At 27.9% G+C, this 15,082-nt stretch overlaps 1 protein-coding gene across 1 annotated transcript; it reads left to right on the top strand.

The window, feature by feature from the left end:
- The first annotated feature begins 13,689 nt into the window (after nt 1-13,689).
- On the top strand, nt 13,690-14,798 carry LOC111633154 (putative defense protein 3). Its single transcript, XM_023377684.1, has 5 exons — nt 13,690-13,817; nt 13,915-14,130; nt 14,207-14,331; nt 14,411-14,502; nt 14,634-14,798. Exons 2-5 carry the CDS (start codon nt 13,920-13,922, stop codon nt 14,695-14,697), a joined length of 492 nt encoding a protein of 163 aa, XP_023233452.1. The 5' UTR covers nt 13,690-13,817; nt 13,915-13,919; the 3' UTR covers nt 14,698-14,798.
- Nucleotides 14,799-15,082: the final 284 nt, after the last annotated feature.

The following is a 15,082-nucleotide window of genomic DNA, read 5'->3' as shown; positions in this document are numbered from 1 at the left end:
TTGACAGAAAGGAAAATCGAAATAAATTTTTTAAACAGTAATATTATAAAAATTATTATTATCTTTAATAGTTTGTTTGCATAATACAGTTAAGCACAATTATCGGTTAATTAAATTAACGTCAACTCTTAGATTCTCAACCTTCTTTGCTCCGCGATCCCCGAAATAATAAATATAAATAAAATTAATAATTCGCAACCCCCAACCCGAAGGAATAATAACAGTAAGCCTTACTATTACTAATTGAATTTTGACTGTAATTATAAATGTAAATTTTTTAAAATGTTATATAATCACATTGAATTGATTTTATACATTAAGAAAATACCGACAGTATAAAAAATGTAATACAACTATTCCTATTATTTTATGTCGCTGCGTTTATAGCGACGGGTATGAACATGTATGTATGACGTGTACTGTACATACATGAGCAATTTACAAGTTTCAACTTGATGTGTACGTGCTCTTTGTAATTCCATCTCTTCTATAACACTCGCTGTGAGAACATGTTTGAGCATGCATATGGATGCTTCTGAACGAATCGTGCTGTCACTAGTATAAAAGAGGCGCTGGCGATTGCACCACTTCAGTTAAGTTTCGAATGAGAAGCGTGCGTCTGGTGATTTTATTTTAGTGTGCGGTCAACCATGAAACTGAATTGTTTTTTTTAATTTCTAATGTGAAATGAATAATCCAATAAATCGGTTGGTAAAAAGACAAGGTTGTAAAATGACAGTTATTTAAATTATGGCATGGATGGAAAGCCACAGTGCGTTGTTTGCTCTCAAGTTCTCTCCGATGAAAGCATGAAGTTATCAAAATTAGTTCGACACTTGGAAACTAAACATCCGGCTCATAAAAACAAAACCTTGGAAATTTTCGAATGAAAATAACATATCTTGAGAAATCAACAAACTTCTATTTGTAAGTAAACCATACTGATAAAAGTGTACTTGAAGCATCTTATCTCATAACCTTAAGAGTAGTTAAGATGTCCAAACCCCATACAATCGCCGAAAACCTCATATTGCCTGCTGCAATTGATATGGTCAGTGTTTTAATAGGTGTGGAAGAAGCAAAACAATTGAAAAAACATTCCGCTTTCTAACGACACAATATCAAGGCGAATCGATGGCATGGGCTGCCATGTTCGCAATCAGAAAATTCAGCAAGTGAGTTCAAGTGAATTTTTTAGTATTCAATTTGATGAATCAACAGATGTAGCAAACATGTCTCAGTTCTTATACTTTGTGAGGTATGAATGCGATAGGGACACGTCAGTCAAAGAAAATATGCTGTTTTGCAAAACAGTACTTGATCATACAACAGGTCAATGTCTTTTTGATGTTTTTTTAATATACTAACATAGATTGGACAAAATGTATTGCAGTATGTAGTGATGGTTCAAAGGCGATAACAGGAAAGAACAGTGGATTAATGAAAATACTGTATTAAGAGATCGTCTTATACCAAGGGCGGAATGACGCACTGCTTCCTTCACAGACATGCTCTTGCCACAAAAAATATGCCGGAAAATCGCAATCAAATTCTTTGTGAAGCTGTAAAGTTGGTTAATTTTATTAAAAGCCGACCGTTACAAAACAGGCTGTTTGCTAAACTATGCGATGAAATGGGCGAAAATAAAAAAATCTCTTCTTTTCCATACAGAAGTCAGATGGTTATCGCGAGGGAAAGTGTTAACCCGGGTATTGGAATTGCGAGATGAATTAATAATATTTTTCCAGGTTAAACAAACGCCATTCTCATTGTTTTTACATAATAATGAGTGTATGTTGTTGTTGGCTTACTTAGCTAATATATTTTCGCATTTAAACGACTTGAATGTGAATTTACAAAGACGTGATAAAAACATTTTATTAATGACAGACAAAGTTCATGCGTTCATTAAGAAGCTTGATATCTGGATTATTCGCCTTCAAAGCAAAAATTTGGATACGTTTCCATTCATTTCGGAATATATTGAGAAAAATTTGAATGAACAAGACACTATTATTCACCACAGTTTGGATTGCATGAAGATTCATTTGCGTGCGCTAAAAACTCAGTTAACGGAGTATTTCCCGGAAGATAAAAATGATTTCTCGAAGAGATGGGTACTGAATCTGTTTAGTGAAAATGTTGTTGCCGCTGCTAAGTTACCAGTTGAGATTCACGACCAGCTCATCGAAATGTCTGCCGACAAAATGCTACACTGCAATTTACATCTGAAGATTTAAATACGTTTTGGCTTGCTCGTCGACATGAATATGGAAATTTAGTCACAGAAGCATTGAAAATATTAATCCCTTTCGCGACGTCTTATCTTTGTGAAAAGGGTTTTTCGTCTATGGTTGCGCTAAATACTAAATACAGGAATCGTCTTTTATCACTCGAAAACAATTTGCTTTTGTGTGTTTCTAACGTAGATTCACGTATGGAGAAAATTTTAAATGAAAAACAAATGCAACCATCACATTAATTTCTTTTCTTTACATGTGTACTTGTAAGTAAAATGTTTATAAGTTTATAATAATTTTTTTTTCATAAAATGATTTCAATATTGTGAACCCTGTGTCTCTAAGAGTTGACGTTAACCGATAGACATCCATAACGATTATTATGAAATTTAAAAAAAGTTACACTGAATAGATGTAGTAATACATAACTGTATTAGAAATATTACTGTACACTGTAATTTCTTGCGTTTGAATTAATGAATAAAGATAAAGACAACAGTAAGAATAGTATCTTATAAAGTAACTGTTATTAACACATTTTTATCATCAACTTCACTATTGCTTTCTTATTCCTCATCACTAGACAGTGGATATCTAGGCCCTTAAAAGTGGCGTTTTATGCGCTTAAAATAAGCTCTTAAATTGCGTCGTTTAGACTTTATAAACAAAAAATAGGCGATCAAAATTTGCACAATTAACAATTAATCTACTTATCAGTACGATGAATTTTTTATTTAACATATGTATTCCAAACAAAAATGCACGTATTCAGAATGATGCAAACACAAAAATAGACAAATAATTATCTTTACATTTTTTATTCGCTCTGTTTCTCATAGTTAGCTACAAAATATATTACAAGCACTTTTTCCAAATTTTCAATAGAAAAGTTGCAACGTTTGTCACTGAGAATTAATTCATACGCAGAGAAAAAGCGTTCCACATCTGAAGATAATGGACAGTAAAGAAGACCTTGGAAGAAGAGGAACTGGGAATTCACTTTCAGTTTTGCTCTTCTTTTCTGCCAAAATATCAGCCACAACAAACAAGCACTTTAATCTAAGTCTCTTTTGAAGCACTCTTTCTTTACTTTTTTTACAGCAGTGTCTGTGCATCACAAAGTTTCTGGTTTCCTCTGTTGAGGAGATCAATTTGTTCATATATAGGTTTCCCACTACTTCCAAGAGCAGTAATATTATTTGCAATGAATGTGAAATAATACTTGATGTACTGTACACCAACTTGTTCTGAACATAAATGTTATTCAAAATTTTCTTGGCCTTGGTTACACAAACTGCATTGTCCGCTAAAGTGGCCAGAAGTTTTGTGATATCGAAGAAATGTTCACTGTAGTAGTTAGTACAAAATCTTAGCCATGTATATGCTAAGGGAAAAATAGGCATTTGCCTAAAATCCGCTGTCTACTCATCACTTTAAGCCTGGTACCCACATACGGAAACGGACCACGGAATCCATCGACAGAAACAGTAAGTTAAAAATTGTCGTTCCATCTTTCCGTGTCGCGTGTACTCTCATGCGAAAATTGCCCTACCAAAATCTGTCAGGATATCAATGTTTCCTATGCAGCCGCCATATTGGGTCCTTAGTTCCAAGGTCACGGTATAGATTTTTGACTTGAACGTGGCTTGAACTCGAAAAAACGTTTACTGCACGTTCTTTCCAGTTTAAGCCATGGAATTCCTTTTATAATTTCAAATAGAGTATCTTTTCATTTAGAGGTTACTCTGACATAATTAAAGGCTTTAATAGGTTTTAAAATCAAAAGCTATGTCAATGGTTCATATGATACAGTATAAGGATAGATTTATTTCGTTTTGAAATGCAAAATTAAAGAATAAATTTGGAGATACTTGTTAAAATAAAAATATATTTAATTTCCTGTAGTCATATGCATTTTTGCATTACACAAACTGCAAACAGGAGCATCAGAGTAAACATTTTTATAAATTAAAATTAGATCCAAGAAAAAGAAAACCATTCTCACAAACTTTATACGTATATTATGTAAAGTAAACCTTCAAAAGTGTTTGCAAGAGATAATAAGAAGGTTGGGAAATTATGCATATAAACTAAATTTAATTATTTTTATAGATAATTAAATAAATATATTTATAAAAATTTATTGAGCAGTAGACAATATCAAGAAATAGAAATGTCAATTTAACTTTATTTATTGTTTATTTTATAATAAAATGATTATTAAGCAACAATTCTTTATTATAATATGCAATTTGTACTATTACATTACTCTTAATTATTATGGAATATTAATTTAAATGACTGAAAGTTTTAAGTTCAATTACTATATATTTAAAATTTTAAAGTGTGTTTTCAGTCCACAAACAACATATTATAACATTTATCGTGTTTAATAAGTTAAATAATATTGTTAAACAACCTGTCAAAATTAAAACTCTATCACAGTCTACAGACTAGCTAGTACCACGTTTTAATGTAATTTAAACAGGGTTAATTAAAACCACTAATGATTCATGCTGCAAACATTTCAGAATAAGCGTTAAATATTGAAGCATAATATTATATATAACTTTATAAATTGGAGTTTTGTTTTCATTTAACAACATAAAATATTGTTGTTCTCCCATATATCTAAAGTATATTATGGACGGCTAGAAACTTAAGATAAATAAATATTAAATGTAAATTACGTTTGACACCATCACTGAAACTCTCATCTCTCATAGAAACCATGTCTAAGGTTAAATTTTAGCAAAATAAACTAAGAATATCGCAAAATTGCGGTATTACCACCTAGAAGTGTTGTGTAAATAATGTAAATAAGCGCGTTCTAACCAGTAAACTAATCTGGGGCCGCAAGAATTTTTAGTTTCCTTTCGTAATTTTCTTCGGATTAAAGAAGATGCAGGACAATCAGTTGCTGAAAATTCGTTGGTGTACCTGTCTATATATATATATTCTGTGTGTGCTCTTAATATTAATTCGAAAACATTTAATACTTTTCATTAAATATTGCACAATCTCCGATCAACAGAAATAATTTTAAAAATAAATTCGAGAAAGAAAACATCACGATTTAAGTGAATTGTTTTCTTGAAATCTAGAAATAATAGTTCGGTTGCCAACATTCTAGAAATACAACCAGATTTATGATTTCGATTTCCTGGAATTCGTTTTGCATATTTTTACTTGATTGCTTAGTTATTGCAAAGCTAAAACTATAAGAATATCTTGTGATGATTTACAAAAGAAGGATGTTTGTGTCTTATATGGCTTATATTTTTTCTAAAATCAAATATTTAATGTTTTTTTCTAATTATTGTAGGAGATTAATTACATTAACGAAAACTTAATCAGTTTCCGTTTCATGGAATACTGCCACGCAACATGTCGGCAATCTGTCAAAGAATATGCCTCCGGGTGGTGTTGCAAATGAGAAAGAAACCTACATAACTAACCCGTTGATCAGGCACCAACCTGCAACCAATTATCAGTGCACCTGCAACCTGTTGCAGGTGCACTGATAGCACTGATAAACACTTAAAATATTGATCCTCTCAAATACCTTAATTAGAAAAATTCCTGTATTTAGTTGTAATGATGAAAACATAATATTGTATAAACATATTACTTTAAATTCGTAGATAAATTTATTATTTTGATGACAAATAAATTAAAATTGTTTATTTATTCCGGTATTATTAGAATCTTTTTATGTATATATAAAATTTCATATTGTTTGTCCCAAACTTTAGCAAAACGGCTGAACTAAATCCCACAAAAATAAGCACGCTTATTTCACCATGTCTGTGGAAGGTTTTCACGAGTATTTTATTTATTATTTAGTAAAATAATTTTGAATATTTTCCAAAACATGAGCATATAATCGTCTTTATTATATCTTCGTTAACAATCAATACAATTTAATTTTTGAAATTTATCCTGATTTTATGTCTAATTGTAATAATCATAGTTGCATATATGAACGAAAAATTCTTGTGCCGATTAATGACAATACGGATGTAATAAACGAAAAAATTTTTAACGTTATACCTGAGGTTTGGGTACTGTACATTACCTATAAATAGATTGACAATTATGGAAGATGATAGCGACATTTTATACTCAAATCAATATTTAAATAGCATACAACAAAATGTTATGCCTTCATACATAGTCTCATTAAAAAAAAAAAAAAAAATAGGCTGTGCTATTACGCTGCTGAGGAATTTAACTTCGCCACGTTTATGCAACAGTACACTTCTTTGCATTAAAAATCTTTTGCCAAATGTTAAAGAAACTATTATTATTATTGATTGTGTAAAAGAGAAGACATGTTTAACCAACTACAGTTTCCTGTTAAGCTATTTTATGTCATGACTGTCAAAAAAAAAACAAGAACAATCGTTCAAATACGCAGGAGTTTGTTTACAGGCACTATACTTTAGTACGTCGCCTGTTCCCGACGTGGCTTGCCAAAAAATTTGATTTATGCAAATGAAAAACAAAGAATATCGTGTATAAATCAATTTTGTAAATTAACATAAGTATTTCACAAATTATTTCTTTTGATAAATACTTATTTTCAAAATTTTTGCTATCCCGGCTGTTATAGGCCTATATAACAGAGGGAAAGTATGGCGATCGGTCAAAAAATGACCCCCCCAAGATTTTTACATTTTTGGACTTAGTACAGGCATAGAACTTGAAACGTCGAGAAATGCAAAAAAAAAAAAAAAAAAAAAAAAATTCGGGAGTAACTTCTGTATGTATGGACATTAGTGTGTATGGCACAATTTTGTTCACCCTGTTTGAAGCTTAATAACTCCTTTGCTTTTTGTCTAAAATTTCTGAAATTTTGCAGGAAAGATTGTGTAGTAGGGGGATTGGTGATATTAAATTTTGGTGGTTAAAAGTCGAAGGGAAGGGGAAATAAAGGGAATTGTGTGTATCTCTAATAGGGTCAGACTTAATGACGATTTTACTCGTTATTAACATTTACAATTATTACATAACTCATCCATACTCTCGAAATTAAGCTTTTTTTTCATTTCATAATAGTTAAAAATATCATAATAGATGGCGCCACTAAATGTTTACGGGAAAGTTAAGCAACTCGTTACTAGATTTTTTTTAAATGCTTTTTTTTATAAGTGAATTGAATTGTAATAAATTAAAATAGATTATTATTAGTTATAATCACTTGCAAGATAATTTACATATCCTACAAGTTATGTAAACTTAGAGAAAAGGTGTCAAAACAGATTAGAGGTAAAACAAACATCTGTTTATTATAAATATAACATGATACAATATGTGGTAAACCTGCAAACAATTTTTTATCTTAAAGTTTCCTTTAAAGATGTATATCGATATAAATTAATAAATGAAACAATTAAATAAAAATAATTTAACAATTATTTTGTTTTTGTTTTCAGCGAACTTGAAAGAAACCTCAACATATTTTCACTTTGAATGTCAATAAAATTCATATCTACAATTTAACAATTTGATAAATATATAAATTAGTTTTATTATATAACTAAAATGCATGTTATATTGTTAAGTTTAAGAAAATCATAAAAACATTATGTAATAAGAATGCCATCAACAATATTTTTGTTATACTCGTATAATTCTATAAAGTTATGTAACAAGAATACTATTGATGATATTTATCAATTCAAGTCATTCATAAAACTATTTTCTTTTTCTACTCATGCACTGTACATGTAGTGTTTAAACGTTTTTTATTACTGTTTATAATCTTCATTCCATCTGAAAATCTTTTCTTTGTTATTACAGTCAAGAAGCAGCGATGGTCGGATGGCCGAGCTGCTAAGAGGGTAGTCTATCAGCATTCTACTAGGACAGGGGGATCCAATCCAGACTGAGTCAAAAAAACCCGGGAATTGGCTAACTCCTTTCATCCTTCTCAGATTTAGTTAAAAAAAACTTCTGGAAAATATAATTATCATGATAATAAATTCTAAAAACTTAACGAAATATTTACATGGAAAGAAAATAAATATTATTCGGATCTTTTTAATCCATGATAAAGAGACCATTCACCTTTAATGTTGACAGATTTATTACGTTTGGAAATTATTTCTCTTAAGATTGATAACAGTAAAATTCCCGTCTGTTTCACAATCTCACATTTGTAACTTTCTATTTGTTATCGAAATCGTAACATTGCATGTTAGACAATCTAGGTTATCGTTTTGATAAATTTCTAAGTATTATAAACATTTATACTTTATAAAAATAATTATTTCAGTTAAAATTAATTATATGTATTTATTTACCTATATTAATATTTATATTTACTTTTAATCAGATGAAGTTAAGATGGTCTATGCTGTATTATTGATGCATTACTTCCCTTTTGTTTTTTATATACAGTAGTGTATATTTAATTTTCAAATTTCTCATCCCTGTAAATAGATGTAAATTTCATATACAGTATATAGGCTATATTTTATAATTTGTTTTTAAAAGGTATAAAAATAAATATCATTTTAACCGACTTCGTTTTAAAAATCAACGTATAAAAAGCGTATGTAACTAATATAAGAAGATTCTCAACTAAATTTTTGAGTGAATGATATCATAAGTTTATATTTATTCGAATTTCTCATTGCAAAATGAATATTAAATTTCTACTTCTACTATTGTAGACGTACTATTGAAAAGTATATCCAACAGTAAAGCAGGCAAGACCATTATGCTTTAAACCAACTCATCATATTTATATCATTGGATTGGATGATAAATCCACTTCAAAATTACACAAACCTCAGCCTTATAAATTAGATAGATTATTTTGACATATTCAAATGGCTCGGTAATTCGAAGATTTTAAAATTAATTATATAAGNCAGATTTAGTTAAAAAAAACTTCTGGAAAATATAATTATCATGATAATAAATTCTAAAAACTTAACGAAATATTTACATGGAAAGAAAATAAATATTATTCGGATCTTTTTAATCCATGATAAAGAGACCATTCACCTTTAATGTTGACAGATTTATTACGTTTGGAAATTATTTCTCTTAAGATTGATAACAGTAAAATTCCCGTCTGTTTCACAATCTCACATTTGTAACTTTCTATTTGTTATCGAAATCGTAACATTGCATGTTAGACAATCTAGGTTATCGTTTTGATAAATTTCTAAGTATTATAAACATTTATACTTTATAAAAATAATTATTTCAGTTAAAATTAATTATATAAGCAATTTATATTTGTGTTATTTTAAATAAATTTTTCTTTTGTTTTTAGTAAATTTTAGTTTCTAAAAGTTTTCAAGATAGTAAAGCACTTGTTAATTGACACTTTGTAGAAGAAAATAGTTACAAAACCGTGCGATCTCATATTGATTAGTAGTTGGCATCCTCTCAAAAATTATACCATATTCTGCAAAATTTTAATAATTTAGTAACAATTTTTATTATATTTTATTCGTTTTTAGTATACAATAACTATCAATTAAATTAACTTTTTACTTTAAATGGCTCTAGCTGATTATTTTCATTTAAAAGTTAAATTTTTTGAGAAATAATTTTACATTTTTTGTTTTTCTAACTCTATTGTTGCTACTAATTTTAAAATAATTATACAATATATTATTTATTTTCCTTCCAATTAATAATTTGATTAGTTAACGCGAGACACAACATTAAGGCTCTATTGTTCATGAGGGCATCAGCTAGAATAAGTGAAGGATAAGAAGCAATCTTACCCATATTACACATTAGATTATAAGGTTTAAATCGGGTTCGAATCCGAATCCCCACGCCAATAAGCTTATACATTATCACACATTCATCTTGCCAACTACAAATTAGAATATTTAACATACACATTATACGGTATTAAAAAGTACAGTATGTTTTAGTATAAAGATAATATATACTGTATATTTATGTAGTGTAAAGATTTAATATATAATATTTTATATTCAAAAATTCTCTGTGCATAAAATTCAAAAATATAATGAAAATCGGAACTGTTACTGTCATAATCAAAAATACAATGATTACTGCTCTTAATAATAAATATTCTGTTTTATGAGAATAATAAAATCGTGTAATGACGACAAATATCGTGACATAATTTTTAAAATGCATAGTACTTAGAATGTAGATATGTAAATACATAGAATATTTTGAAATAATTTTAAATTATATATATATGACGATATTCTCTGTATTCTAACGTAGCGGTATTGTTTACAATATGTTCTATTCTAAGAATTGTACTTAGGAAAAGTAAAATTAAAAAATTAGAAGATTTTTCTGGAAAAATGTTAAGATAATTCCTCGAAATTGTCAATGACTACTTAATTATTCTCAAAACAAGATTTATCTATAATATTTCAGACTTATACATAAATATATTTTTTATCTATAAGTCTGAATTATTTTTAAATATATAATAATATAAATCACAATATTAGATTGTTACAGTATTAAAATTAAAAATATAATTTGCATTGTTATTTAAAATTTTCGAATTTATTATCTCTGTAAATAATTTTTCTCGAAGGAAGTACAGTATCAATAAAATTTTTCTAATTTTTTTCTACGGAAATATTAATGATTTTATCAAAATATTTATCGAATTAATCGAAATTTATTTATTAAAAAGTAAATAATTGTCATAATTTTATACCACAGAATATAAAATATTTTTATTTTATATTTAATTTCTGTATTTCTGTATTTAAAACCCGAAAACTTTGCCATGTTCTGAGAGAATCAAGATACGTTTTTTTTTTTTTTAAATAGCATCTTAATTAAGATCGATATAACTCTATATTTTAATTAGTTAAAACACTTAATACATATTTTTAAATTATTATCTTTCCTGGAAGGAACAAATGTATAATGCTGATCAAGTTAATGTCAAAGCATCATTCACATTCTGGGACATGTTTTTGAAGCTTTCTTTTATATAAATAAATCTAAAAATTAAATAAATTAATCGAGTATATATTACATTACGTGTTATCTATGTTTGTTTACTTTAAAAATAGTATAGTTACATTAAAAATGAATCTCAAACTTTCCTGAAGTCGACTCCATTTTGATGATTCGAATTTTCTCTTACCTACAGATTTATGTTCAGAAATTGTGTGTTTATAACTATTAAGAAAATAACGTATATAAATGAATCACGAACCTAAGCACAATAAATAAAATAAATAAAACAAATCTCAAATTTCAGGATATGATTATAGTATAAAATAAACCGAAATAATTTCTCAAAATTTTGTAACATTTTTATAATATTTATAACCAATCACTCGAAAATTCGTAAAATAAAAACTAGATATATCAAATAATATATAATATCTATATTTATGCATTAAGTAATGAAAATTTTTCGGGTAAAATATAAAAATAATTTAAAAAATCAGCAGAAAGAAGTAGAATCGAATTAAAGCGATGAATATTTTATGAAAAATATTGCTGAATTTGAGTAAATTATATGATGACAATTACCTTATAAATCGTAATAATGTTAATAGTGTAATGACCTGGGCGAAGTTATCGTCGTCGACTTTAAATTTTACTCAAAATTTCACGAACTAGGCCATTTTTTCGCGTTTGTGCTGACGAAGTGTATTAAAATACGCTACTCATTTAATAAACAATGGGATAGTTATGCAAATAATGCTTCATTTTTTAAATAAATGCATTAAATTATACAAAATACAATTTATTTTTAATCGAATATTTATCCTTTGTAATATAAAAATACAGGAAAAGTATATTAGTCAATAACATCCGAAAATATATATTATATAACCTATATTTTTCTTTACCTATTATTTATTCAACTGATCTTTAAAGTAGATAAAATTCTGTAATTTAAAGATTAAAACAAATTGTTGTATTTTTAATAAATCTTTAAAAACATTCTATTTACTTATACTATATATATACTATTCATAAAACAACCTATAATACGATTATATTAGATTTATGATTAATGTATACGGTTATTTACATGATTTATTTTTTCTATGATATAGTTAATTATAACAATTATAATTAATCAGAAATATATCTATTATAAAATATTGCTTCTAAAATCATTCAATCTATAGCAATTTTTACAAATTTATAAACGTGTTTATAAAAAGTTTCCAACATAAATAATGAATAACAGTAAAATACAAAATAAATAACTCAAAAATATACAAAAATGTATAATAGAAAATGAGGTAATTAGGAGCTTCTATCAAACATATTTTGTACAATGTATTTTTCCATGCTGTTGCTAATCTGTCCATATCTGTTGCATTAATGCATTTATCTTTTAATCTGCTTCTATATATTTTAAGCTTTTTAGTGTTCGTTTCTTGCCCTATACACACACACACATACATACATACATACATACATATATATACACACACTAACATTCATACATAGAGAAATTACCCCGAAATTTTTTGTATTTTTATACGTTTCAAGATTTCCTAAGTCCAAAAATGTAAAAATCCTGGGGAGGATCACTTCTTGACCGATCGTCATACTTTCTTTCAGCCGGAAGAGTAAAAATTAACTATTTAAAAATGTTCCATTTAAATTATTTTAATCATCTTACACTGTCTAAACTTCTAAGATATTCTAAAATTTATTGAAAATTCAGAGAATAATTTTAAATATAAAAATAAAAATAGTTCCGTGTTTTCAATACTCTTACAACATATATATCGAGATTTTAAAAATAATTTGTATAGGAAATTTTAACAGATAACCAATATAAACTAAGGTGATAAGATTAGAATTTGAAGGCCGAATGCTGATTAAAGCATCAGCCTACCTCTCAGGGAAACCTGGATCGAAGCCGGGCGAGCTACTACAAAGTTTGCTTGAGCGATAAGTGACCACACCACCCAGTTGTCCCTATTGTGGGCTTGGCTGTTTTTCACGTGATAAATGTGAAAAACAGCGTGTATAGATTTTAAAATGTAGCAGTTTTTTTCTTAAATGTGTCCTTGAAATTTACGTATTTACTCAGTTTCTTCTTTAAAGCGTAGTGCTCAATCTTTGAGTGACCACGAAACTCATAAATGGGCATTTATGTGTTTCGTGATGTAGTATTTATATTTAAGCGTTATTTTAACAGTAAAAATGGTAGTGAAAAATGTTAAAAAGATTATGATATAACAAGTTTGTAATTTATAGTTGACAACAAAAAATAAAAATAAGAAAAACTAGACAAAGAAAAATTAAGATATAAAACATTCGAATAATTTATAATAAAATATTTCTTATATATTAGAAAACATAATAACATCGATTTTAAAATCTAGACACGTGATAATTTACAACCGGTTCGTAGAATTTGAAATTATTTTAGACTTCCTCTTAACACTACTTTATGACACATTGATAACATTATATTGCAAACTCTTGCACAACCAAATTGAAATTTTATTGGTTCAAGCTAATATATTAACAAATCGCAACTCTTCTGCTTATCGGTCTTTACTTATATAAGTGAGAAAATTTTACTAAAATTGAGTTTATAGAATAACCAATTGTTAATAAGTAAGCCTTTAAACCATTTACATGTTAGAAATTTAACTATGTTTTAAATGTTCTTAAATAAAACGCGTTATAATTGCTAACATTTGAATTTTTGCAGATAAAATGGAAATGAAAGTGTTCTTGGGCATATTCTTTCTGGTATATAGTTGTTACTCCTATCCAACAGGAGCACCACCCGAAGCTTGTGGTACATTGGCACCCGCGCATCCCGTTATAGTCGATGGAGTACCGACTTCGGAGATCCATCAACCCCAAACAGGACCTTCTCCCTACAAACTGGACGCGATAAAGAATTCTGATGATTCTATAACCTGTGAGTATAGAAAACGATTAACTTTAACTTAATTCTCTCTTAAGTTAAGTTACTTAAATGTACTTTTGTTTATTAGTAATTCTTAGTGGAGAGGACTTCAAAGGATTCGTCTTCAGAGCTTTCGACGGAAGTGGAGAACCCATTAATGGCCAGTTTGAAGAGAAAACTGGTTTGAGAACAATAAATTGTGATTCTATTAAAGTGAGAACTCTTTTCTTTTATAATAAAAACGTGCTTTAATTAAAATGTGCAGATTTTTAATATAAATACATCATTGCAGGATACTGTAACTCACGTAGATGCAAATGATAAATCGACATTTGAATTTGTTTGGCATCCACCTACCGATGCCACTGGATCAGTTATTTTCAAGTAAGTTAACAATATTTTTTTCCTTAAGAAACTACGAGTTTAAAAATTAATAAACGTGCATATAAGAAAAATTAAAAAGTAATTTTCATTTTTCGTATACAAAAATTACTTATTTTTTAAAATTCTTTTAGGGGATCCGTTGTGAAAAATTATTCAACGTTTTGGCTAATCGAATCCGAACCAGTCAACTATTAATTGTAAAAATATGATATTCTGTTTTTATATTTGAAGCTTGTGATATGTCTTGATGTATACAGAAACATTTTGAATAAAACAAAACATTTACTGATGTGAAATTTGCTATTTCTATTTCTATATATATATATATATAAAGTAAATTGGAGTTTACTGTTTAGATTTTTATTATTTTAAATAGGACAAAATGATAATTATTCCTCAATATTAAGCAGTGGAATTTCCGAAATTATTTTTAGAATATGGGTGATGCTCAGAGCAAGTTAAGGTGTCTCAAGGCACGTTTTTCGAAGAATGTTACTCAAATACGTTAGAATTACTTTACCTAATCTTACGTAATTGAAGTCATACGATACCCGTTATTATATTTATTTTTATTTTAATG

Source organism: Centruroides sculpturatus, unplaced genomic scaffold (genome assembly GCF_000671375.1).
Source record: "Centruroides sculpturatus isolate CEXI.00-Female unplaced genomic scaffold, Cexi_2.0 scaffold773, whole genome shotgun sequence".
Lineage (NCBI taxonomy): Eukaryota > Metazoa > Arthropoda > Arachnida > Scorpiones > Buthidae > Centruroides > Centruroides sculpturatus.
Note: the sequence above shows the minus strand (reverse complement) of the source record. Positions and strands in the feature narration are given on the sequence as shown.

Excerpts from the sequence above, each read along its gene's own strand:
- LOC111633154 (XM_023377684.1), top strand. The coding sequence starts at position 13,920 with ATGGAAATGAAAGTGTTCTTGGGCATATTCTTTCTGGTATATAGTTGT. Across the intron at positions 14,131-14,206 it reads TTCTGATGATTCTATAACCT|TAATTCTTAGTGGAGAGGAC; the intron begins GTGAGTATAGAA and ends TTTGTTTATTAG. Across the intron at positions 14,332-14,410 it reads TAAATTGTGATTCTATTAAA|GATACTGTAACTCACGTAGA; the intron begins GTGAGAACTCTT and ends ACATCATTGCAG.